This window comes from Ailuropoda melanoleuca, chromosome 11, assembly GCF_002007445.2.
Source record: "Ailuropoda melanoleuca isolate Jingjing chromosome 11, ASM200744v2, whole genome shotgun sequence".
Classification (NCBI taxonomy): domain Eukaryota; kingdom Metazoa; phylum Chordata; class Mammalia; order Carnivora; family Ursidae; genus Ailuropoda; species Ailuropoda melanoleuca.
In genome coordinates, this window is record NC_048228.1 from 53004733 (window position 1) to 53031719 (window position 26987).

At 39.2% G+C, this 26987-nt stretch overlaps 1 protein-coding gene across 3 annotated transcripts; it reads right to left on the bottom strand.

Annotated features, from left to right (window-relative positions):
* Positions 1–356: 356 nt before the first annotated feature.
* On the bottom strand, positions 357–12744 carry LOC100484431 (C-X-C motif chemokine 6). Of its 3 annotated transcripts, XM_034671695.1 has the most exons (4): positions 12531–12744; positions 12240–12372; positions 12044–12127; positions 10598–11679 (listed from the first exon to the last, which is right to left on the bottom strand). In XM_034671695.1, exons 1-4 carry the CDS (start codon positions 12634–12636, stop codon positions 11661–11663), a joined length of 342 nt encoding a protein of 113 aa, XP_034527586.1. In that variant the 5' UTR covers positions 12637–12744; the 3' UTR covers positions 10598–11660. The 3 variants fall into 3 exon arrangements, with proteins under 3 accessions (XP_034527588.1, XP_002919188.1, XP_034527586.1); XM_034671697.1 differs by lacking the exons at positions 10598–11679; positions 12044–12127 and adding an exon at positions 357–1314 and having other exon boundaries at positions 12531–12740; XM_002919142.4 differs by lacking the exons at positions 10598–11679; positions 12044–12127; positions 12240–12372; positions 12531–12744 and adding exons at positions 357–1314; positions 1463–1598; positions 1921–2221.
* Positions 12745–26987: the final 14243 nt, after the last annotated feature.

Consider the following 26987-nt stretch of genomic DNA (forward strand, 5'->3'; position numbering starts at 1 on the left):
CATGTTAATACTTGTGTAAGAATAGGGTGGGTGTAAATTTCAGGGATTAAGAAATACCAAAGGGAGGGGGGAGAGAATGAGCAAAATGGGTGAAGGGGGATAGGAATTATGGGCTTCCCGTTATGGAAAGAGCGAATCCTGGGGATAAAAGGCCAGCATAGGGAATATAGTAAATGATGTTGTAATAATGCTGTAATGAGACAGCTACGCTTCTGGTGCGCACAGCATAAGGTATCGGGAAGTTTAATCACTATGCTGAAATGAATGCAACATTGGGTGTCAACTATATTCATACAAAAATAATTTTAGAAAGAAAGAAAGTTCTGTTGATTATAAAACAATAATTAGAAGTCTGATAAAGTTTACATTTTTTATTTTACTCATCCACAAGGTTGGTTCTAATCCTAAAATTGTAACATGCAGATATTAAGTGAATGAAAATATATACAAACATGCCAGGTTAAAACATTTAACACTATAGGGAACCTGTATTGTTATTATTATTATTATTATTATTATTGAAAATAACTGGAGTTTTTAAAATAGAGAACGTTAATGCTTTTCATTGTATGTTTTTTATTCTAGTAGTATTAAATATATTCTCTTTAAAATAAACAACACTGCTTACAAGACTCACATTCTATAACTTTATTATTTTTAGGGTTTCAAGGGTAAAATAAACACTAGAAAATCTTTCAGAAAATGTTTTGAAACAAGATATCCTAAGACTAAGACAATGAAAAACTCTATTAAGTGGCTAAATAAATTAACAAGCATTTCTTGAGCAAGTGCTGTATTCTGGGCTCTGTGCGATTCTGAATATCATTGACCATTATGGAATCTATTAATCATCATGGGCATAGCTAGTCTAACAGTAAGGTAGAGCAAGATAGGTTAATGCACGTGTAAGCATTGGAAAAGAAAATTTTAAATAAATGAATGTAAAGCAGAGTGCCTCATGTAACCAAGAGTTAAGGAATAAACCATACATTATATTTTGAAAGTAAGTTTGCTTATTGCCATCTTCTCTCTGTCATCTATTAACCAGCCTTCTCAGAGTACCATGTGACTTTTTGAAACAGAATGGAAAACAAATCCAAAGTTTAATACAATACGAATAAGTATTCTGATAAATGAGAACTCCAGAAAGTCAAGCCTTCAAACTCCTACTGTTCTTGGGTGATAAAAACGCTTGACAGACAGTGAAAAGATTAAGCCGTTGACCCATTGCTTTCCAAAATTTTCTGGACTATCTTCTTGATTTGGGGAGCTTCTGGGTCCAGGCAGACTTTCTTTCCATTCTTCAGTGTGGCTCTGCAAGAGGGAATGGAATTCTCTGTGAGTGCCATGGCCTGACTCTCAGAAGGGATCCACGGGGCTGGATACAATAGTATCAGTGAGGAGAGAAGTGGAGAGTTTCCTTAAAGCCCAATGAGGCAATGATACAGAAGCAGGGACTTACATCACTTGAATGTTGGGACAATGGGGTCCTGCGCTGAGCACCTCCAAATTTAGGATGTTACTTGGATGAATGCCAGAGACGGTCTTCAAGCACATGCAGTAAAGTTCAACGAACCGCTTCTTGTCCACACTTTGAGCTAGGATAGAAAGTGTGGCTCTATGAGTGGTCGCGATTATTATGGAGTTCTAATCTCTTGACTTGATTCCTTAGTCCCCTTATTTGTTAACTGTAGCTCTTTCATAAAGCCACCGTGTATACGATCATCTTCAAACCTTCAGGTAAGTACCTTAGCAGAATGCCGGGCACATCTTAAGTGCCCACCAAGCATCCCCTCGCCACTTAGAGTTATTAGTGTAATGACCGTCTCCAGCCCCAAGAGAACCAGGACAGGCTCTCCCCCAGACACTGCTCCAGGGCAGCAGACACCCCACCCTCAGTTTTCACTGAGTTTCTCTTACTTTCTCCAGCGGTCCAGGGAACCAGCGTGGTCAGGAGCAGGGATAGCAGTAGCAGCCCCTGTAGGACCCGGAACAGGCTGGCGCTGGGACAGGAGGAGGTGGCATTAGGTCTGAGGCTCATGGTGGAGAAGATCAAGCTGGAGTCGTTCCTAGAAGCAGGAAACCCCAGTGTGAGGGTGTATTGGTGCCTAGAAGCCTGCAGCGATGTGGTTTCTCATGCTCTCCTGATGCCTTTTATACTACCTCCCTCAAGGCCAGTAGGAGGAAAAAGATAGGGAAGGAGAGGTGAGGGTGTGTAGAAATACATGTGGAAGGGTGGTCAAGCTGTGCCCAACCAGATAAACACCAGGCGGGTCAGGGTTCCTGCTCAATTTTATTTTTACTTCCCTTCACACCACTCCCCTCCTTTTCTCGGTCCCCATCTCCTTTACACAAATATAACCTCCCACTTAGGGAGGTAAGAACAAAACTGAAGTATGAACGTATTTTCTCTGTGTAACTATGTGATAATGCCCTGATAAGGCAATGTATAGGCTTAAAAGGCACTTTATGAGTATCTGAAAGCATAAATATGCAGCCCTTTCTGGTGGCCAAGGAAAGCAGTTGTTCCCAACTTTGGCTGTTGACAAATATTAGGATTTGTTTGTAGTCTGTGGATGAAATATGAGCCAATAACCATAAAAGGCTCGCTCTGCATATTAGTTATTGGGCCGCTTTCTGTTTTTCAGCTATATTATTTTTTCTCACTTCATCCAGAAACTAGAAGAAAAACTAATCCCCCCTGTGTTATAAAATAAACTGGTTGTTTCTGACACCTGAGTCTACCCTAAAAAGCAAGCCTCAGCATATTTATTTTTTCTTTTATTTTTAATATTATAGGGAAATATGTAATATAATTTACTGAAAAATATTCATGCACTGCAGATGTATGTGGAATAAAAAGTGTAAGTTTCTCCTTATCATTGTTCTACGCCCTCATTCTCCAGTAGTGACCGTTGGTAACAACTGGGCATTAGATTTCTATTCTATCTGCATTTATATACACACCTGTACATATACAGAGGCACACACACATCACTCAGAGAGAAGCACATATATAGGTAGAGGTAGACACAGAATTTTTAATAGAAATAGGATCATTATATAGCTTGCTTTTGTCCTTCAAAAATATGTCTTCAGCATCCTTTCATGCTACCCCAATGTAGTTTGGCCCTATCCTTTTTAATGGCTGCATGACATTCTATGGCATGGGCAATCTTTTGTCCAACCTCTGTCTTATCGGTGACCTCGAGGATGTTTCCAGTTTTGCAGTATTACAAATTGCAATAAAATCTATATTCCTCAATTCTCAGACCCTAATTATGGGTCTGCATCTCAAACCCTGCATGATATAGACAAAACCCCACAGAGATGCAGGGCAGACCTACACATCGCATGCTGGCCCATGTGGATTATTGCCTGGATCTCTGCTTCTTCTATAAGACTTGCTGCCTCACCTGGGCTGTATGTACACTTTTGAAAGCAGAGGCATGGCCTAGGTTTCTTTGAATGCTTTAAGTATCCTTCTGGGTATAGGATAATGCAATATACAGTGGGTCCTAAACAGTATTAGTGAGTAAATCTATGACTGTGTATAACATGAAGGAAAGTTTCTCTTTCCTTTTTAATCAGACAATCCTCAAACCAAACTCCACGTGGTCCCAAGTACCTATGATATAAAAAAGGCGATTTAGAAGACTGGGAATAAAGGATACATTTTGAGCTACAAGCTGTCTTCCTATTACAAATATGTACAAATCTTACACATTATTATTTAAACTTCCCCTTTTTTTGGCCTACTTTTTATAACTTAAAAATTCTGGAAGAAACACTCGAAATATTCAAATGTACAAAATTACTTTTTTACCAAAAGAATTAATACAGTAAATTATTTTTTCCAATCTTATTTTCAGATTTTATTTGTTTGACACAGAGAGAGAGAGAGAGAGCAAGCACAAGCCAGGGGAGCAGCAGAGGGAGAGGGAGAAGCAGGCTCTCCAACAGAGCAGGGAGCCGGATGCAGGGAATGATCCCAGGACCTCAGGATCAGAGCAGAAGGCAGTCGCTTAACCCACTGAGTCACCAAAGAGCCCGTTGTTTTAACTTTTAAGCCAATGTTCCCTGTTGTTTAACAGTGACTGACTATACCTACTCTAGTTCATAGGCCCTGTTTTATAAGAGCATTTCCTATTTTTCTCACCCCATTTGTTTTCCTCTTGTAACTTCCAGTCTAGCAGTAGCACATCTTAAAATGATTTTCCACCTCTCCCAACTCAGAAATTCATCGTCTAAGAAACATGCTCAAGGAAAAGCTGAGATGTGGAGTAAATTGCAGAGAGATTCTCAGCAGGAAACACAGTAAGGAGAATTAACTTCTTTCTAGTTCTTCCTGAACAATGACCTTCTCATCTTCCCTCATTATTGTGATAGAAACATTATTAATTCTCCTGTCAGATATATTTTTTTCAAATGTAAGCTCAAAACCATTTCCAGAGCAAGATACAAAGATTATTTTTTTAAAGCATCATAGTATGTTTCTTTTTCCATCCATCATAGCCCCTAACACAGATTGTTTGCTATATTTATTGGCTTCACAGGACACTTTTCCTCCCATACATACACGATCCAACTTTCTTTCCTGGTTCATTTAGTATCAGGAAAGAGGTAGGCACGTAGCCGAGTATCATTAAGTCATTGTCTTAATCAACAAATTTGTCACAAAAGACACATCGTCAGCAAGGTTCATGAGGAAGCATTAACAAATTTCTTGAGTCATTAAATTTCACAACCCTATTAGTTGGCATTTGAGATAAATAACATTTTGCTAGTTTTTGTTGATTCAATAAGTATTAAGTATCTACTATGTACCAGGGGTTAAAAAGTTCTCTTGGTTGTGTGACTTGGTCATTTAACTATTTCTTTTTTTTAAAGTGAGACCTCAGATATTTGTGCAAAGCAATGGAACATCAATACTAATCTGCTAGTACTAGAAAAGATACTTGAAATCAGTTATTCAACCAAAAGAAGTCGGCTTCTACAAAATAGTATATTTAAATAAATGCTAGGAAACTAGTGTCAGGGTTCTTGGGTGTTAAAATAAGTTGACAGCCTTTTTATTGATCTGACATTGTCATGCTGTTTAATTTATTTTGTCTTGTGGTAAGTTACTTTATCTCTTTTTCCTTGAGGTCATTGTATAAATAGCAGAGTCATAGAGTCATTCAGGAAACTAGCAAGTTTTCTACGACCCAAAACAACTTATCTGTTAGCTATTTTAAAACAAAATATCTAGAAGCATTGGAGAAGCATTATCCATTAAAATTACAACATATATTAACTCTGTCTTACATAAAAGATTTCGAACTGACATCTTCCAAGTATGAAGGAAATAAGCTATCCCTTGCAAATTAGCCATAAAAGCAACTGGTACAAAAAATCTCAGGGCTAATATAATTTTGGGTCTTGTTAAAGCACCTTACGCAATAAGTTGAAATACTAGCCAATGAAAGATTTCCTATATGTACTGAAACCAAATACATTTTCCATGTAATTCTGAATTGACAAGAATGATCCAGACCTTAATTACTCTGGCGCTCAAGTCAATTGAGGATGAATACTGCCCAGAGGTGAGCTGCTGGGGTGGGGTGGCAATGGGGAGGAAGGGGGGGAGGGTGAAGGAATTGAGGGGCAATGTCTTCCTGGGTGCTGTTAGACAGAAGCACTCACTGCAATGTGAGAATATCCACTTTAACTTTACGTTGGGGAATAGCATCCACGGAACATCAAATGCATAATGATACTCTTGTGGAACAAGCCAATCTCAAATTTAGTGGCCTACAGCAATTGATTATTTCTAATAATTCTGTATATTAATGAGGGGCACTTGGACCTCATTTAGGTGGGCTTAGTGCGCCACTGGAGGCCTAGGACCTCCACCACAGCCTCACCCAACTGGGAGGGCCTGCAGGGGTGCCTGCGGGGGGGCCCCTCATCCTCCATCCTCTGGCTCCTCCTCTTTCCAGTAGTAGTATTTTTCTTCTCAGGCATACGTGAAGAACGGGAGGGAGGTAGGAAGGGAGAAATGGAGAGAAGGAGGGAGTGAGGAGACAGGAGAGTTGGGAAGGGAAAAGAAGGAAGAAAAAAGAAAAAGAAAAAGAAGAAAGTGAAGACACAAGCCTTCCACTCTCCTCTCTTCCCTGCCCCTCCCATCCTCCCCTCTTCGTCCCCTCCGCTCTCCTCTCCTTTTCCATCTCGTCTTCTCCTCTCCTTGCCTCTCCTCTTCTCCGATCTTTCCTTCCTCCCCTTCGCTCTCCTCCCCTGCCCCGGAAACCTGGATGCCCCTCCCAGATTCCTTCCGGTTCAGGAGCCTCCCTCCGGGTGGCGCGCCAGCACTGTGCCCAGCGGCTGCGAATGAAGGCTGCAGGCCGCCCACCACGAGGGCCCTCTTTGGGCACAGCCCAGGGCCTCAGGGGAATGTGCCCGCCCCCCAGAGGTAGCCCACATCTAGTGACCGGTCAGCGGGGGGTAGCACAGAGGTCTGCTCCCTTGCCACAATTCGGAATCTCTCTGAAAGGCTACCTCAGCTCCAGAGCTTCTCAGAGAGTCACCCAAATCTTCTGTTGTAGCAGCAGCTCTCCCTCTTCGACCCTTCCTGACAGATGGAGTTCCTAGAGCACTCCTCAGTGAACTTCCTGCACACAAATGTCCTCTCGAGCTTGATTCTAGGGAATCCCACCTCAGAGACTATCTCTCTCTCTTAAAAAAAAAAAATCTAGTCCCTTTTCACTCAGCTTTCAAGTAAAGCTTTGTCAGACAGAACTCAGTATGTTGGGTGTCAAAAGGCCTTAACTTAGCCTGAAAGCTTCTCACTTTTGTCATCTCACATCATAAGGATCCTGGGTTCGGTCTAGTATGTAACAAGATTATCGATAAATGGGTGTTGATGGATGAAAATGTATGAAAAGGAAAACACACCATACATGTTGATAATGCTAACACACAAATGACAGAAAATATAGAGAGAATATGAAGACATTGTTTCCAGAAGCTTCCAAAAAAAGACTTGTGGAAGCAAATTCTTATGTGTACTGAACACCTAAGGCACAGATAGAAAGAACGTAGATACATCTGGGGAAAAACAATGGCACTTCAACTACGGAGCTCTCAGTTTTCTAGGTTTGAATTAGGAGACAGGAACTAATATTTGTCAAGTACCCACTTTGTTCCAGAAATAGCCCTTAGTCCCTGTAAGACGGTTATTTTTGTACTGATTTTACAGAGAGAAAACTGAAGGATGGAGATATGAAATAAATTGCCAAGGTCAAATAGCCAGAAGTGCTCAAAACTAGATCTGAAACACCATTACTCTGACTTTGTCTTGTACCACGAAGGGTAAAGAACTGTCCCTGGCCTCTCTTGCTAGAAATGAGATAGCCATTTTTCTCTTTGTTCAACCTAGAGGTGGATCAGAAACAATCACCCCACATTTATGGGGCAGCAGAATCACCGCTATTAAGAAAGTGCATTTTTCAGAGGGGGAAAGGGTTCTTGTCATTTCTCAATATTTAAGAAATGGGACTCCAGACTTTGTAGAAACAAAATCTTACACGTAAACTCTAGGTCTTTCTATGTCATTATTTCACTGCACATATTTGAAGTATGAACAACCGTTTTCCGGAATATAATATTAATTTTGCTGACTAAAAGCAAAGCGGGACTGTCAGCCAAAATCAGAAGCATGTGCAGTCTCCTTGTCTTCCATGAGTCAGGGAGGCAAAACAAAATCCCCAGGTGCTCATTCTGTGTGGTCAATTTCTCAATTTGTAATATCCAGGAAGGACTTTTGAAGTTATGATGTACAATATGAGAGTTACCCACAGCAATTCCTTTCCTTAAGCAGGAATTAAAAGTATGATAGAAAAACAAAGCTACTAATCAGATTTTATCATAGATCTTGTCATACCTTCAGGAATTGAAGGATTATGTGAGGGTGTCACACCCAGAGGCAAGCAGGAAAATGTGGTAAAATGAAGGGCATTAATTAAACATAGAAAATTGTCTGGTTTGGGGGAGTAGCATAGATATTTTAGCTGACCTCTTGTTCAAGTTCTAGTGATTTCATAACTGACAGTGAGTTTCAGATGGATAACAGAGAGAGTGTAGTATTTACAAGTTTTTATGAAGAAGACATAAGGTGTATCTCTAGAAGAACTTCAGTGGGTTAATTTTCCCCAGATATGTCAGTCCTTGAATTTGCTAGTGGCAGGCTCAATAATAATAGTAGAATTAATGAGTTGTAGCTGTCACAGAGGTTCTCGTATAGGTTATATACGTCAGTGATATAATCTATTTTCTTTATAGAACAACCAATTATAGCATGAACATGACAAACAGAATTGCAAGAATATTTCAAATGAGGTCTTATTCTATGGTCTATAGGCAAACTAAACTTACAAATCTTGCTTCTGGAAAAAACAAAGATCTTGAATGATGACAAAGAAAAAACTAATCAGTGACATTTATTTCTTCACAGGACATACATTTCACCTATTCAAAGGACATGTAACATGCTTTCATTTATTATTGCCAGGCACTTATTCAAATGAGTATTTTGAGGCTGATATGACAAATCAGAGATTGCTTAAAACACTGAAATTAATAGTTCACACATCTATGGTAATTTGGCTTGCTTTCTCAATGTTTCCCTAATATTGATGTATGATTTATAGGTTCAAAGGAAAAAAAATACTGTTTGAGAGAGTAAAAAGATATCATAGAAGTTTAATGACTTTTTTTTTTAAGATTTTATTTATTTATTTGAGAGAGAGAGAGGGAGGGAGAACAAGTGGGGGAAGGAGCAGAGGCAGAGGGAGAAGCAGGTTCCAATGACTCGGGGCTCCACCCCAGGACCCCAAGATCACGACATGAGCCAAAGGCAGACACTTAACCAACTGAGTCACCCAAGCACCCCAGAAGTTTAATGATTTTTTAAAAAAAAAATTTTAAGGTATTTTGTGCTTTTCTCTATTGCTAAAAAAATTTGTCAGCAAATCATGTCTGAATTTTTCCATATCTTTGTATCTTCCTGCCTTTTTTCCTTTTCTCTGTCCTATAGCTATAGTAATATATAATAATAATGTATTACTATAGTTAATAGAATTAATAATAATATGTTAATACATATATTACTCTAATTGGTATGTTCCATATGAGGAGAGAGATGAAAAGATGTAGAATCACTTAGATAAGCTAATAGTTCATTAGCCTGTACTAATAAATATATATCTCAATATAAGCATATATATTAATCCAGTCAGGGTATGTGTTTATATGTATATCAATTGGATTAGTCTCCTTCCTTCCATTTTCTTGCTTTTCCTATGAATGAGCTATTTAGATGAAATTGCTGTTTTGATACTTAGAGACAGTGGGAATTGTTTAACCTGGGCCACTCTTCTGCTTAAGCACTCACTGTGTGCTTGGTAGTGTCCTAGCAACAGACATGAATGTGATAAACATATCCCCGACCTCATGGAGCTTACAGTGAAGTTGGATAGACACTAAATAAATGATGACATGTATATCATCTCTGTAGATCCTGTAATCATATCAGTGACAAAATGTTAGGAAGGAAAATAACAAAGGTCTATGAGAGGATATGACAGAGGCCTTCATCTGGTAAGGGCAAGGACCAGTGGAGGCCTTAAGTGACCCGTAAACTGACCTCAAAGGAAGGATGGAGTTAGCCAGGTAAAAGTATGGGGTAGATGTTACAGGTTGAGCGGACTGCATATGTCAAAGACCTTGTTGGATTACTTGTAGATAAGAAGAAGGAAAGAGAATAAAGGAATTACAATTTCTTTAACACCACTCTGAGCCGGTCACTGATGTTAGGACACTATCTGATTACCTGAAGTTCAAGATACTTTATTAATTCATTAAGCCAATCTGTGTCAGGTATTGGGGATACAGAGATGAATGACACATGATTGATGATCTGGGAGAACTCAGTAGAATAAAGAAATCTAAAAAAAAAAGCACCCCACTATACAATATTTGCTACTCAAAGAAATTCAAATGTCTAGAAGATGCTAGCAGAACATCAAAATGGAAACCCTGAGTTCCTCTAGGAGTGCCAAGGAAAACTTCCTGAAGGAAGTATTGTTTGAGCTGAGTTCTAGAGGATGAGTAAGCCTCCTCCTATAGGCAGAGTCGTGGTAAGGCCCTTCCAGGTAGAGGCTCCATCAAATGCAAAGGCGTAGACCCAGGAAGGAACACACCCAGTTAGGGAACTAAGCTCCTGATGTCACTGAGGCAAGGGGAGCGGGATGTTGAAGCAGCGGTCGGGGGTCAGAGGAGACAAAACCTAAGCTGCCAGGCCTGGCACCTTGGATGTCACCTCTAGGCTATAGGGAGCCAGTTAACATTTGTGTTTTCTAAACAACCCGAAGGCTGTTGTGCTCTGGAGGAGTAACTGGAAGGGGACTGAGCTTGGAGAAAGATGGAATGAAGGCAATGGCCCTGGGAAATGAGGGTCCTCTCTGCAAGCCAGAGAGTAGCATAGTTATTTTTAAGATAATGTGGAATTAAAGATAAATAGAAATTTTGTAACAATACAAGAAGGGAGAAACAACATAAATAAATTTTATAAACCTTTTATTTTTTTTCCCCAAAGCACAAAAGAAGTGCTACAAACCAATGAGACACACAATAAACAGTATCACAGGGTAAGTGACGCATAGATAATTCTTTATAACAAAGTGGTCAAAACCTTAACCTCTGTATATATTTTGAAAACTACATGTGAATCGGTATTTAAATAGCTCAAATATCTTTTCAAAACTTTACAAATCATTGTGAAGTTTGCTTTTATTCTTAAAAAAGGCAAACAATGCATTTCTATAAAAACTAGAAATAGGTAATTTGCCTATTTCCTAGCTTCTTCATCTATCCAAAACATATATTTAGTGACTAGAATTATAGGACTCCTAGTGAAATGGTTAGTTCACACCAAAGTTTAATGAGTAAGTCATGACATTATGCCATACTAAGAAGACATCAAATGTCTAAAATTATAGGAAAAGAACATATTAGTCCTTATAGAGTGTAAACATTTAAAAATTCTGAATAAGGAAGTATATTTTATACAGATAACTGCATGATACACCAGATTTTTAAGGCAATATAACTCAGCATCCCAGAGTCAAGAGCAAGGAAATCTAACATATTCCCCAAGAAACAATACCAAAATATTCCTATTTCATGGGGCATGAAGATAACAACTTATCTTCACATACAGCATTCTAATGAAATATCATTCACATATTAAACCCAGAGCCTTCTCAGTAACACTGTAAGGAATATACTCTAAAAATACAATAGTCACCTTGCAAGCTTAACAACTACTGACTCTTGACTCACAATTTAGTCAATTGCCAAAGATTTCAATAGCACAGCAGATAAAATAACAACAAATAAATAGCGGGAAACACTGTGTTAAATACTTCGTGAGCTGAGCATTAAGTTGGAGGGACAAACACCAGCACCTCCTCACCATCCTCCTCTCAAAGTGGGAAATTTATGAAGAAATTTATGGAGAAAACTAGTCCTTGCTTCTTGTCTTCACTGGGTCCTGAGACACTCGGAAAACTGCTCTCTCTGCCAAGGAACTGGGCAATTTTTCCAATGCACGGTTCTTTCTCTTAATCAGTTTTTCTTCCACTGTTGAGAAAAGAATCATGTTAGTTCAACCAAATTTCCCCACTCCTGTCTACTCCGACCTGTTTTCAAAACACAGAGTTTCAAAAGCAAAGAGTGGACTCAAGGACTATACTAACAACTACAACGACAAAAAAACATCTTAGTAATGAGCTCTATGGAACCCCTTAGGCAATACATGTGAAATTGATGATAAGAGTTTTCTCATGACATTGCAGAACAACTTTTCCCCTTTCTCTTTAAGGATCTTCTATTCTAAGCGTGGTCTGGCATGTGGCAGGCAAATCCCAGGCAGAGAATAAGAAGCTTGAGAAGTCTGCAGTCTCAAAAGAGATTAAAAAGCACACAGATCAAAGCGATAGGGTACCTGTCCAGCATTTTCTGGATGATTTTCTTCATCACTGGGGTTTCTGGGTCCAGACAGACTTCCTTCTTGTTCTTCAGGGTGGCTCTGCAGAAACAAAAAGAGGATGAGCCCTTGAGCCACGGGGGCTGAAGGCTCAGGCTGAGGGACTTCTCTCTCGTCAAGGTCGCAGTGGACACCGCAGCGCACAACGACTTACACGACTTCCACCTTGGAGCACTGCGGGCCGGCGGCGACCACCTGCATTTTAGTGATCATTCTGGGATGAATCCCCGGTGTGGTGGTTAAACACATGCAGCGCAGCTCCCTCACTATGGTTGAGACGGGACCGGCTGCGGCACAAAGAGAGACACCGTTATAGGACAGGTTGGCAGGCGGGGAGTTCTTCCCCAGCGAGCCCGCCCGAGACCCCTCCCCGCGCCGCGATCGCCGCGGAGGTTGGGCGCTCGGCTCGGTCCGAGTGCCCGCCGCGTGCTTTGTGCGCTCTCACCGCTGGCGAGGGGCCCCGGCGGCGTCAGCAGCAGCAGCAAGAGCAGCGCGCGCAGCGAGCCCGGGAGGCCGGGGATGCGGGCGGCGCGGCTGGGCCGGAGGCTCATTGCGGCAACGAGGGCGGTGAGCGGTGCGGCTTCTAGAGGCAGGAGAGGAGCCGGGATTTGAAGCTCCAGCGCACTGTGGCTTCCCCCAAGTCCTTTGCATCCCTTTTATCTGCACGGGCCCCTTCCCCCAGGCAGGAAACTCAAGCATTGGGATGCTTGGGAAATTCCCTGGATGAAGGGGGCGGGGGGAAGGGGGGCAATGGGTGGAGGGGGGCTGAGCAGAGGGAGCTGAGGAGGAGGGTGGCTGGCTGGGAGGAGCTGCCTGCACCGGTTGCGCCCCGGACTCGGTAGCCCGGCCCCGCGGAGGATGGTGCTGCTGCTCCGGGCTGTGGTGGCGAGCGATCCTGCAGGGATTTCATCCCCTCGGCCAGCCAGGGCTAGCGAAGGCCACCTTCTCCCGGGGACAGAGCCCCTTGGGAGAATCCCCTCTTTCCCATCTCAGGAGGAAGACTGGAACCAAACTGACAGGTCTGAACAACTTCTGAACGACCTTTCTAATTTATCATTCATCATCATCATCATCATCCTCACCACCGTTCAGGAAATGAAAGCTGTGATTACACCTGCACTAAACAGAAAGGCCCTCCTCTTCTGCTTGCAGGCAGGTCATTCTAGGTTTCTCAAATTAATTTATGATTCTTTGGACTTCGGCTAGCTTTAGAGGCCAAGATACTTTGATGAAAATATCTCTACCCCCTTTTGAAGTCAGTGGCAGGAAGGGACTCCAAAATCAATTCTGCTAACTGGAAATGCTGTCCTTGTAGTTTAGCAAGCATCTGCATGTCCGGGTGGTCTTCCCAAATCTTCCAAAATCCCTCAGCAGATTGCCCTGGAAGGTGATGCCTTGCTTTCTGCAGTTCAGTACACTGGTGAATTGGAGGATGTTTGGTCTTTTGGGGGGATGTGATGGGCGGGGTGAGTGCAGACTGAAGCAGGGCCCCAGCTGAGCCTTTCGGCTTATGGCTCCAGACTCTAGCCAGGTGTGTCATTGACCCAGCTTGGACAAGCTGTGGGAGGCTGATGAGTTTGAGGAGCTCTTCTGGAAGTTTGGTCTGGGCATTTGAATCAATTCAGCTGCAAGACAGCACCAACCCTGGTTCTGCTCGACCTCATGGGAGGGAAGAACCACCAGCTTCTGGAGTGATTTAGTTTGATGATCAGTGGCTGCTTTAATTCACAGGCCTGCTTGAATCCAGGTGAGCTCAGAGCTGCCCCCTGAAGTTGAGGGGTGAGGTAGCTTCCAGCTTCCTCACCCTCTCTCTTCTCTCTCTCTTAGCTGTAGAAATAGAACGCTGAAGTTTTAATGGCAGGCCTTTCACATGTCTAACTCTGTGGAGGGCGTGACTATGATATTGGAATGACACACGGGTTTTCTTTCATGGAAATCTAACTAAATCCTCTTCTGGATTGTTCTCAATACCCTTGTCTCACAGTAGGCCAGCAAAGGCAATGGGTAAACATGACAGCAACTGGAAGCCAGTCATGGAAAGAAATTACTTTCCTTGTCCCTGAAGACCCTGGGAAATTTTATTGACTCCTCCACATATCTTCCTTGGCAGAACATCACCTCCATTGGTGAACAAGGAGGAGGTCTCAAACCTTTAGAACTTTGAGCCTGGAAGGAAATGTAGGAAATTGATGAAGGCCTGGAGGTTTGGCCTCACTTTGTGGGAAGCTAAATGAGAAGTTCTCTATTCTGCACAGCTTCCTGATACCATCGGCATCATACCTGACTCAGCTAATACAATCCTTCATCCTTCTAGGGAGTGGTAATCTGGGAAAACAGCCTGCCTGCAGATTCATTATATTGACTTTTTAGAGATTAGAATGCATCTAAAGACAAAAGGTAAACCTCACTGATGTGAATAAAAGAAAGCTTCAAAAATGTGACCAAAAATCTTGGGCAATTAAATTCAACTTAACCACAGTGAATAAACCACAATATAATAAGACTGTAAAAAAGCTTAATGACGTAGGTTATTTAGGGGTGTGTGTGTGTCAATGTGTGTTTAGATTAGTTCCAAATAACCCATTTAAACATAAATGAACATGTGAGTTATTCTGGCACTACATGGGAAGATCAGAGAAGTGTCATGAGACGTGATTTCTGGTTTCTCCTGACACTCTTACAGATGTGCATGTTTCACCTGGTTTGCACTCTGAATCAACTTGCCATGGATTATTTACAGAATATAAGGCAAAAAAAATTTCTTCAGCTGGCAGGCAGGTAGTAGAAAGTCCCCAGTAGATGTAGGCTGTTGGGTTGCCCGACCTAACCAGGAAACGGTGTGTAACTGAACCTGGGTTCTCATTGGAATCATTCTGGCCCACTGCCCACGCCTAGCTCCTGTCTGGGTGGGCATCGCTGGTGTGGGCTTTCTGCAAAGGCAGATGGGAATGTGGATGGTCCGAAGACTCCCTGCAGTTGAGAAGGACAGCACCAAGTACCACAGGAGGCAGCGCTCTTTAAACGCAGTTGTTTCTTTATTGCCCTTTTAAAGGGAGGCCATCCGCCTCACCTGTCTCGTAGGGGAGAAAGGCAGCGTGTTATTTTTGTCCCAAACTATAATAAAACAATCCACAAAACGACATTGACATCCTGATAGCCTGAAAGACTGACTTGTTGTCAGAAGCGATAGAATTTTAGTCATAATACCACAGACTAATGTAATAGGAATTAAAACATCCTTAATGGTTTGTGGCTTCTGAAACCCTTTCATGCTCATTATCTTTTGAGCCTCATATCAATTCTTTGAGGCAGATAAAAAAAAAAAATCCCCTATCCTCATTTTTGGAACAGCTTGTCCTGTTGACAGGAGATGCTACACAGGAGAAAAGAAGCTGAGAAAGTTTTAAATGTTTCTAAAGTCCTGGGCTTCTCATACATAAACCATCCATTTGGTCTGGGCTAAGCAAAAATAGTAATAATAATAAATAAATAAATAAAAATAATAAAAGTAGGGCCAGAGAGAGAGTTAAGTAGAAAAGCAATGACTGGAAGTGAAGCACTAAAGAATCTGTCACAAGAATTTTTTTTAATTGGGTAAAATCGGTACCTAATATTATGTAAGTTCTGGGTATACAACATTTAACTCATTATAGTTTGATATCTGTACACTACGAAGTGATCACCACTAGAAACCTAGATACCACCCTTCATCCATTTTGCTCTCCCCTTCCTCTCTTCTCCTCTGGTAACCACCAGTCTCTTGTCTGTATCTATGAGTTTGTTTTTGTTTCATTTTGTTTGCTCATTTGTTTAGGTTTTTTTTTAGATTGTACATATAAGTGAAATTGTATGGTAGTTGTCGTTCTCTGGTTGACTTATTTTACTTAGTATAATACTTTTAGGGTTCAAGGTTCATCTATGTTATCACAAACAGCAAAACTTCGGGGCGCCTGGGTGGCACAGCGGTTAAGCATCTGCTTTTGGCTCAGGGTGTGATCCCGGCATTATGGGATCAAGCCCCACATCAGGCTCCTCCGCTATGAGCCTGCTTCTTCCTCTCCCACTCCCCCTGCTTGTGTTCCCTCTCTCACTGGCTGTCTCTATCTCTGTCAGATAAATAAATAAAATCTTTAAAAAAAAAAACAGCAAAACTTCATTCTTTTTTAGGGCTGAGTAATATTCCATTGTTACTCCATATATGTATGCACACACTGCATCTTCTTTATGCATTCGCTCATTGATGGATGTTTAGATCGTTTCCATTTCTTGCCTATTGTAAATAATGAAGCTAGGGGTACATATATCTCTTTGAATCAGCGTTTTTGTATTCTTCAGATAAATACCGAGAAATGGAATAGCTAGATCATATGGTAGTTCTATTCTTAATTTTTTAAGGAATTGCCGTACTGTTTTTCATAATGGCTGCACCATTTTACATTCCTACCAACAATGCACGAGTGTTCCTTTTTCTCCACAACCTCTCCAATGCTAGTTATTCCTTGTCTTTTTGATAATAGCTATTCTGATGGGTAATATCTAATTATGGTTTTAATTTGCATTTTCCTGATGATGAGTGATGCTGAGCACCTTTTCACGTTGTCTGTTGGCCGCCTGTATGTCTTTGAAGAAATGTCTATTCAAACCTTCCCATTTTTTCATTAGGTTGTTTTTGAATTGTATGAGTTCTTTATATATTTTGGATATTAATCCCTTATTGGATATATGATTTGCAAAAATTATCTCCCATTCAGTAGGTTGATGATGACTTCTTTTGCTGTGCAGAAGCTTTTTAGGTTACCGTAATGCCATTTGTTTATTTTTTTTCACAAAAAAATGTTAATATTTTTCAGATTGCAAACCATATTCTTCACAGTCACTAGCAAACACCCCATGGCTCTCCGTATCTGGCTAACCACTTGTATTGCCTAACAAACATATTTTAAACTATTGAAATCCCCTGTCTATGTATTCCTGCCCTTTGAGGCAACAGTGATGTCAAACAGCCGACAGATTTCCAGATTAACCAGCCTGAAACTGTCACTTGCTTTCCAAATTCCTGTCTTTCTTCAAGACCAGTATGAGGTCCTGTCTTCCCAGAGAAGGTTTATTTTGGCAAAGCCAATTATTATGTATTTTTTTAATCTTCAGCCTTTGAATATCTAATGTACTTATAATAACTGTCTCATGAGACAGAGTTTACTTATTCCTTAATTTTGCATTTGTCTCTCTCAAGTCAACTATAAACTCTTTAAAATGAGAGGTGATGGAAATGTCGAATCACTATACTGTACACCTGAAACTAATATTACATTGTATGTTAACTAACTGGAATTTAAATAAAAATTTAAAAAAATAAAATCAGTGGTAACGTCTTATATTTCTCACATTTCCAGGCTTGGTAACAATCTATGGACATTTACTGACAGATAATGATAACTTTTTATCTTGCCATGTTCTTTGAATTACAAGTGAACCTTACAGTCAGGTAGAAGAGAATAGGATGGTTTGCTGCCATTAGTCATTTGAACTGCTCAATTTTGAATTAGCTTTCCCCTGTGTTGAAAATTATTTCTCGATTATTCTTAGGGACAGCTCAAATGATATTTTCAGTCTTTGGAATTTGAACTATTCAAAAGAATGTTCAAAAACCAGCATATATTTGATATTAAAAGAAAAAGATTATACAACTACAGTATCGAACAAATTAAAGTTTTTCTGGGACTTCGAGAGTATCAGAGATAAATGATAAGGAAAAATTCTGGTTAAGTCATACTGTGTTGAATGTTAACAGTGTGGGACGATTATTCTAAATTGATCTCTTCCAACAAATCAAAGAGGCCTTTAATTGTGTGATTAAATATATCAAGGCCTTTTAAATATTTTTCTAAATTTCTATTTCTATTACATTTTTTTAAGAAATGCTATATGATTACAGTAATGAAAGATGTAGACATATAATTGTTGGGTTAGGCATATCAAGGATATCAGTATAAGAATTTATAGATCGGGGCGCCTGGGTGGCACAGCAGTTAAGCGTCTGCCTTCGGCTCAGGGCGTGATCCCAGCGTTGTGGGATTGAGCCCCACATCAGGCTCCTCCACTGTGAGCCTGCTTCTTCCTCTCCCACTCCCCCTGCTTGTGTTCCCTCTCTTGCTGGCTGTCTCTATCTCTGTCGAATAAATAAATAAAATCTTTAAAAAAAAAGAATTTATAGATCAGCTATAGTTTAAGTAGAGGACAGAGTTACTTGCTTGTATGCAATTAAGAAAAGGAAAAAGCCAGCTCCTTATGGGCTAGCTTTGCAACATTTATGCAATTGTCTCCTTTCACATTGGATTGGCAGTCCAATGAAGAACAGTGTTATTCAGGGAACAAATTTGCTTCAAAGTTGTCCCAACTCTACTGTGAAATATCAGAAATGTTTTCCTTTCTCTTGCCCATTCTCTAATTTTCCTTGCTGCCCATTTCAGATTAAATCTGTTTGAGAAAGGAGTAAATCAATGATCCTTAATTGAGTCCAAACTGAGCAAGGCTCCAAGTAACCGGAGATGGACTTTTTCCTGCCACCTCCTGGATGGATGGGGTTATTTTTGTTCATCTGTGCAAACGCTGCAAAATATTTTGTTGACAAGAGAAGATACAAATATGAGGATTAATCTTTAATGTTTCCAAAAGTCCTGGGCTTTTCAGAAATAGGAAGCATTCATTACTTCCTTCAGAAATTTGATCTGGGCTCAGCAAAACAACAACAACTAAAATCTTTTTAGGGGTTAGGTATTTTAAATAAGTTTTTTCAGAAGTCACTTATCTGATACTGCAGAGGTCCTTTATGAAAATTAGACTTCTAATGCTGTACTTAATAATGGTCATTTACTATATTGTTTTTTGACTACCATTACCTTCATACCTTTTCTCTTTTAATTTAGGAGAATATCCACTTCTTCATGAGCTCACAATATCTTTCATTCTCATTTAATATATATTAGAACCTCACTGATTGCTGCTTTAATAGGAATAATTGTGATGTATTTGTATGTTTGTGGTTTATATACCTTGTAGATAATCAAAACCCTCTGCTAGCCTCCCTGGTCATCACTTCGACAAATAGCAAAGACTCATCATTTGACATGCATCTAAGATGATGTTCATGAACTTAAAAGTCAAACCCACACACACCCACCCACCTACCCACCCACACACCACCACCACCACCACTACCACCACCAACAACAATGCCATGGTTCAAATGTTTGTGCTCCCTTCTCCAAACTCATGTGTTGAAATCCTAACACCCAGTATGGTTGTATTGGGAGGCCAGGCCTTTAGGATGTAATTAAGTCATGAGGGCAGATCCCTTATAAAGGAGTCCCCACTGAGGTCCCACACCCCTTCCTACCAAGTGAAGACACAGCAAGAAGGTGCCATCTGTGAACCAGGAAACAAGCTCTCACCAGACACTGAACCTGCCAACACCTTGAACTTGAGCTTCTCGGTGTCCAGAACTGCGAGCAATAAATTTCTGTTGTTCATAGGATCAAGAGAAAAACAAGAATAGAACACATCTTATAGTTGATTTCTTGCCACAAGTTTTTTCAAAAATCTGATTACAAATTCTCAGTGAATAACTACTTTTATGCATTTTTGAAACATTGCCATAAGAGGGGTGGGGGGATGGGCAAAATGGGTGAAGAAAGTGGGAGGCATAGGCTTCCAGTTATGGAATGAATAAGTGACGGGGATGAAAGGTCTAAATGCACAGGGAATATAGTCAATGATACTGTAATAGCATTGTATGGTGACAGATGGTAGCATCACTTGCCATGAGCATAGCCTAATGTATGCAGTTGTCAAATCAATATGTTGTATACTAGAAACTAATGCAACATTGTGTGTCAAGTATACTTCAACTTAAAAGCATTTAATTAATTAAAAATTTGCAAAAACAAAACAAAACAAAACAAAAAAACCCTAACCTCATCTCCTTGGCCATAGTTAATAAAAAAATTTTTTTAAGAATTGAGAAATCGTGGGGCGCCTGGGTGGCTCAGTCGTTAAGCGTCTGCCTTCAGCTCAGGGTATGTTCCTGGCCTTCTGGGATCGAGCCCCACATCAGGCTCCTCCGCTGAGCCTGCTTCTTCCTCTCCTACTCCCCCTGCTTGTGTTCCCTCTCTCGCTGGCTGTCTCTCTCGCTGTCAAATAAATAAATAAAATCGTTATTAAAAAAAAAGAATTGAGAAATTGATCCCACTGACATAAGAAATGTTGCAATACCAAAGCAAAAATCACAAAATCCTAGAAATTCTGGCTAAAGCTGGGCTATGAGTATCATACTAATCAGTTGCGTTTTTAAAGCATGGCTTCCCTGGGGAGTAAATTGACAAAACCACTTGAGTAAAATGCTTTGCTTTGAATCATTTTGGTTTCCAAAAAATTCAGCATTAGTAAATCAGACTGCAAGTCATTTTCTTTGGAACTAAATGTCCCTTGGAAACAGCTTTTATTTTCCCCTAATTTAAATTTGAGAACCAGACTGGTGAATGCTATGATCAGGGATTATGTCATAGAAAAGAGAAAAATAGTAGTTGCTGACATACTGGAAAAAGACCAAAGCTGGTTTCTCTCATAATAGGATTTTGTACAAATTAGTTGTTTGTAATAAATGAAAGTTATGAAGGTTTGACATGAAGTGTTTCCAATTAGCTTTCTATGAATGTTTGAAAATGAAACCATAATGTAAATTTAGGCAGTACAATTGTTGAAGGAAAAAATTAGTAAGCTGAACGTTGTTAACATTAAAATTTTCTGTTCTGCAAAAGACACTACCAAGAGAATGAAAAGGGTTAAATATTTGTAAAAGACATATCTGATAAAGGATTGTTCTCCAAAACATACAAAAAAAGTTTAAAACTCAACAAAAAGAACAAAATCATATGATTTAAAAATCACACAAAGACCTTAATAGACGCCTCATTAAAAATATATGTATACAGATGGCAAATAAACATACGAAAAGATGGTGCGCATCATATGTCAACAGGGAAATATAAAATTAAAAAACAATGACATATCACTGTACACATATTAGAACGACCAAAATCTAGAATATCGATAACACCAATTGCTGGTGAGGACGTGGAGTAACAGAAACTCTCATACACTGCTGTTGGGAACGCAAAATGTCCGTTTCTTATGAAACTAAACGTATAGCCCAGCAGTCATGTTCCTTGCTATTTACCCAAAGGTGTTGAAAACTATGCACATAAATCTGTAGATGGGTGTTTAAAGCAGCTGTAGTCATAACTGCCAAAACTTGGAAGCAAGCGAGATGCCCTTCATTAGGTCAACAGATAAATGACCTGTGGTCCATCCAGGCGGAATAGTCTTCAGTGCTGAGAAAAGACATGGAGGAAGCTTAAATGCATATTAATGAGTGAAAGAAGCCAATCTGAAAAGCCATACGATTCCAACTATATGACGTTCTAGAAAAGGCAAAACTATGGAGACAGTAAAAAGCTCAGTGGTTGCCAGGGTTTAGGGGCTAGGGAGAAGGAGCCCAGAGGCTATTTAGAGCAGTGAAACTATTCGTGTGAAATTGCACTGGCTGATACCTGCCCTTATACATTTGTCCAAACCCATAGGATGTACCACACCAAGACTACACACTCATGTAAACCTTGGACTCTGGATGCTAAGGAAGCATCAGCGTAGGCTCAGCAATTGTAACAGATGCAGCATTTTGGTGGGGGTGCCGGTAACAGAGGAGGCTATGCGTATGTCAGGGCAGGGGGTACATAGGAAATCTCTGTACCTTCTTCTCAATTTGCTGCGAACCTAAAACTGCTCTAAAAATAAAGCCAATTTTAACATTTTAAGAATTAATTTCTAAAAAGAAAAAATATATTTCTCCAGCCAGCCCTTAATCATTGCCTTTTTTGGGTTCTATTTCTACGCCACCAACTTTTTATGCAACCTTAAACAATTTATCGCTTCTTTAAGTCAAAGTACCAATGCCTTTTATTTCTTCATAAAACTATCGAGAGGAACCATAGATATGAAAACTTTTAAAAATATTTGTTTTTATGTTTTTAATTGAGATAAAATTTGCACAATGAAATGCATACATGTTAACTGTGTAGGTCAATGAATTTTGAAAAATGTAAACAATTAATCAAGATACAGAACATTTTCACCCTCTCAGAAGATCTGTGCTTATTTATTCAATCTCTCTTTTCCGGAGAAAACGGCTACTATGATTCGTAGTTTTGTCTATACTTGAACTTCATGTAAAGGGAATTAGGTACTCTTTTTTGTGTGTGCGTGTGTGTGTGTGTGTGTGTTTTTTTTTTTTTGCTAAACTTTGTATCCATGTTACTGTGAATATTAGTACCGCACTCCTTTTTATTCAGTAGGATATCCCTTGAGCAATTGACATGAAGTATTCAATTGTCCGAAGATGCCAAAATTTGTTTTCCATGCATTTGTGGATGGACATTTGGATCTTTTCCAGTTTCTGGTTAGCAATTGGACTATTATGAATAAAGCAGCTAAAAGCATTTTAAATATTTTTGTGCAATGTGGGATAAAGATAACCATAGATGTATTCCCTTTCTTCTCATTGAAATATGGTGTCTGTCTGAATCTGAGCTGTTTCTGTGATTGGTTTTGATCAGTATCATTTGGCAGAAATGATACGGTGTAACTTCTGAAAGTGTATCCGTATCCGCTCTTGCCCCCTCTGTTGGTTTGGAACCCTCCTTGGAATCTAACTGCTGTGCTGTGCGAATCCTCAGCTCTACGCAGAGACCATGGGAAAGAGAGCCCAAGCACCCCAGCTGACTTCCCCAGCTGAACTCCCAGCGAAGAGTCAGCGCCCACGGCCAGTCGTGCGGGTGATCACCGGCTCGCGCCAGCCCAGTCACGTTCCCGAGTACTGCGACTCTAGCCTCCCAGAGCCTGAGGACCCCCCAGATGAGTTCAGTCAACCCAGATAATTCTTGGACAATAAACAGTTATTGTTTGGAGTCACTAAGTTTTGGGATAAGTGTTTTTTCACAAAAATAGATAAATAAAATAGATATTTTCATTTCTCTTGGATAAGCACATAAGCCTGGAATTGCTAGGCCATGAGGCATGTAGATATTTAACTTTATAGGAAACTTCCAAATTATTGTACTTCCACCAGCAAAGAGTCTCTGGTTAGTCCATGTCTCCAACACCCATCTTTTTTTTTTTTTTAAGTTTTTACACTTTTAAAAAAAAATTTTTATTCTAATTTTATGTGTATTTTATTTCATTTTATTTTTATTTTAATTTTTTTATCATATTATGTTAGTCACCATACAGTACATCCCTGGTTTCTGATGTAAAGTTCGATGATTCATTAGTTGCATATAACACCCCAGTGCACCACGCAATACATGCCCTCCTTACTACCCATCACCAGCCTATCCCATTCCCCCGCCCCCCTCCCCTCTGAAGCCCTCAGTTTGTTTCTCATAGTCCAACACCCATCTTTTTAAAATTTTAGCTTCGGTTAGGCATTTAGTCGTAAATAATAGTGCTTTAATTGCTATTTTATGACACCTTTCCATGTGTTTTGCTATTCATAAATCTTCGTTGATGAAATGTATTTTCAATCTTTTGCCTATTTTGTTTTGAATTGGTTTGTCTTTCTACTATTGATTTGTAGAAGTTCATTATATATTCTAGTTACAAGTCCTTTGCTTGGTAGATAAATGTATGGTGATTTTTTCCAGTCTATAGTTTGAATTTTCATTTTAAGAGTCTTTGAGGAGCAGAAGTTTTAAATTTTGATGAAGTCTAATTTGCCCAATTTTTCTTTTATGATGAATTTTATATGTCCCTTCTAAGAAATTGTTGTCTACCCCAAGGTTGAAATACATTCTCTTGTGTTTGATTCTAGAAGCTCTACATTCTTCGCTTTTATGTTTAGGTATATGGACTGTGTCAAATTAAATTTTTTTGAATCATTCAAAGTACTGGTTGAGTGTCATTGCTTTATATTTGTTTCCATAGAGTTATCCAGTTTTTCTAGCAAAAATTTTTGAAATCTTTTCCTATAGACTTTCCTAAAAGCCATCATCAAAATTCAGTTAATGGTGTATAGGTGTGTCTATTGCTGTACTTTATTTGGTTTCAAGGATCTATTTATCTTTTCTTATACCAATACCAGTGTCCTCATTAATATAGCTTTATAACTCTTGAAATCAGGTAGTGTGATTCCTCCAATTTTGTTCTTCTTTTTCAAAATTGTATAGGCTGTGATAATTCCTTTGCTTATCTATGTAAGTGTTTTAAGGCATGCGCCAATTTCTCAAAAACGAGCTTACTGGGATTTTTGTTTGATATTGCACTGAGCGTATATATTAATTTGGGGAGAATTTTCATTTCCACAGTTTTGAGTCTTCTAATCTATGAACACAGCATAAATATCTTTCCACTTATTTGGATCTTTTTTCTGTGCGCTATGTTTTATAATTTACAGTGTGGAATTTTTGTATCTTTTCTTAAAGTTTTTTTTGTTTGTTTGTTTCAAGTTTGTTTAGATTCTAGCTAGTTAACATATAGTGTTATGTTAGTTTCGGGGCTAGACTTTAGTGATTCATCACTTACATGTAACACCCAGTGCTCGTCACAAGTGCCTTCCTTAATACCCATTACCCACCCACCTCTCCTCCAGCAACCCTGTTTGTTTTCTATAGTTGAGTCTGTTTTTTAGTTTGCCTCTCTCTCTCTTCCTTAACTCATTTGTTTTGTTCCTTCAGTTCCACATAGGAGTGAAATCATATGCTCTTGCACTATTGGTGGGAATGCAAACTGGTGTAGCCACTCTGAAAAACACTATGGAGTTTCCTCAAATAGTTAAAAATGGAACTCCTCTACAACCCAGCAACTGCACCAGTAGGTATTCACCCAAAGGATACAAACATAGTGATTCAAACGGACACATGTACCCCAAAGTTTATAGCAGCATTATCACCAATAGCCAGATTACGGAAAGAGCCCGATAAAGAAGTTGGGGTATACATACTCAGCTATAAAAAGAATGAAATCTTGCCATTTACAATGATGTGGATAGAGCTAGAGTATAAGTTTCCTTTTTTCCAAATCATTGCTAACATTTGTTATTTCTTGTGTTTTTGATAATAACGATTCTAACAAGCATGAGGTGATAATCTCATTGTTTTTTTGACTTTCATTTCCCTGATGATTAGTGATGTTGGATAGCTTTTCATGTACCTGTTGGCCATTTGTATGTCTTCTTTGGAAATGTTTATTCAAGTTCTCTGGCTATTTTTAAATTTTAAATTAGATTATTTGGTTTTTGTTTGTTTGTTTGTTATTCATGTAATACTTACATATTTTGGATATTAACTCCTTATCTGATACATGGTTTACAAGCATTTTCTCCCATTCCATACGTTCATTTTGTTGATTGTTTTATTAGAGTTTTCCACACAAACGATTATTTAATCTATAAATAAAGACAGTTTTACTTCTTCCTTCCCAATCTTTTACGCTTTTATTTCTTTTCCTTGCCTTATTACACTGGCTAAAACCTCCAGCATAGTGTAATGTTGAAATAGTGAGAATGGATATAATTGCCTTATTCCTTTCAAGTAGGTGAAGTTGATTGATAGGGTTGTTGGAAACATCTGTATATTAACTGATATTTTTGTCGGCTTCTGTCAATTACTAAGTGGTATTAAAATCTCTGTGATTGAAGTTAAGTTTTGTTTCATGTAATTTATAGCTTTGTATTAGGCACACACATATTTAGGATTGTTATATTTTCTTGGTGAATTGACCCTTTGTCATTATGAAATATTCTCTCTTTTTTTTTAAAGATTTTATTTATTTATTCAACAGGGATAGAGACAGCCAGCGAGAGGGGGAACACAAGCAGGGGGAGTGGGAGAGGAAGAAGCAGGCTCATAGCAGAAGAGCCTGATGTGGGGCTCGATCCCATAACGCCAGGATCACGCCCTGAGCCGAAGGCAGACGCTTAACCGCTGTGCCACCCAGGTGCCCCGAAATATTCTCTTTTTTATCTTTGATGTTTTAGTATGAAAAACTCCTTTTCTTGAAGTATGCTTTGGTTAATATTAATAAGGCTACTCTAGGCTTCATATGATTACTTATTGCATGGTATGGTTTTTTCCACCCAGTGACCTTCAATGTATATGTGCCTTTATATTTAAAGTGCATTTCTTCTGGACGATTTGTAATTTTGTCCTGTTTTGTTTATCCAGTCTGACAATATCTGCTTTCTCCCCCCAAGTTTTTATTTAAATTTCAGTTAGTTAACGTACAGTGTAAAGTAATGTAATGTAATGTAAGCTAACGTATTGTTAGTTTCAGGTGTAGAATTTAGTGATTCATCACTTATATACAACACCCAGTGCTCGTCACAAGTTCTGCCTTTTTTTGGAATTTTTAAAAATCTTTAAAGTAATCTCTATACCCAGTGTAGGACTCAAACTCATAACCCCAAGATCAAGAGTTGCGTGCTCCACCAACTGGGCCAGCCAGGCACCCCTGCATACTTGCAATCTTAGCATACAAATATCAAGGAGGTAATAAGCTACCCTATCATGCAAGGTTGGTAGTTTTCTCTAGGGTACGTGCAACTTCTATAGAATTTTCCTTAAAATATTATCAGTTTCAGTCGATTTATATTAATGTAATTATTGATGTGACTAATTTAAGCCTACCATGTTTTTTGTTTACTAATCGTATTTTAAGGGGTTTTTTTTTTTTGTATCTGTGTTCTAAACCTTATGCCTATTTACTGAAATTATTTCTTTTTTTTTCAGTGAAGTTATTTTTAACGTTGCATTTTTTGGTTCTAAAATTTCCTTTTTTTTTTTTAAAGGTTTTT

Coding starts and splice junctions, on each gene's coding strand:
- LOC100484431 (XM_002919142.4), bottom strand. CDS start 2,041: ATGAGCCTCAGACCTAATGCCACCTCCTCCTGTCCCAGCGCCAGCCTG. Junction 1,599..1,920: donor TCCCTGGACCGCTGGAGAAA/GTAAGAGAAACT, acceptor TTTCTATCCTAG/CTCAAAGTGTGGACAAGAAG. Junction 1,315..1,462: donor TGTCCCAACATTCAAGTGAT/GTAAGTCCCTGC, acceptor TCCCTCTTGCAG/AGCCACACTGAAGAATGGAA.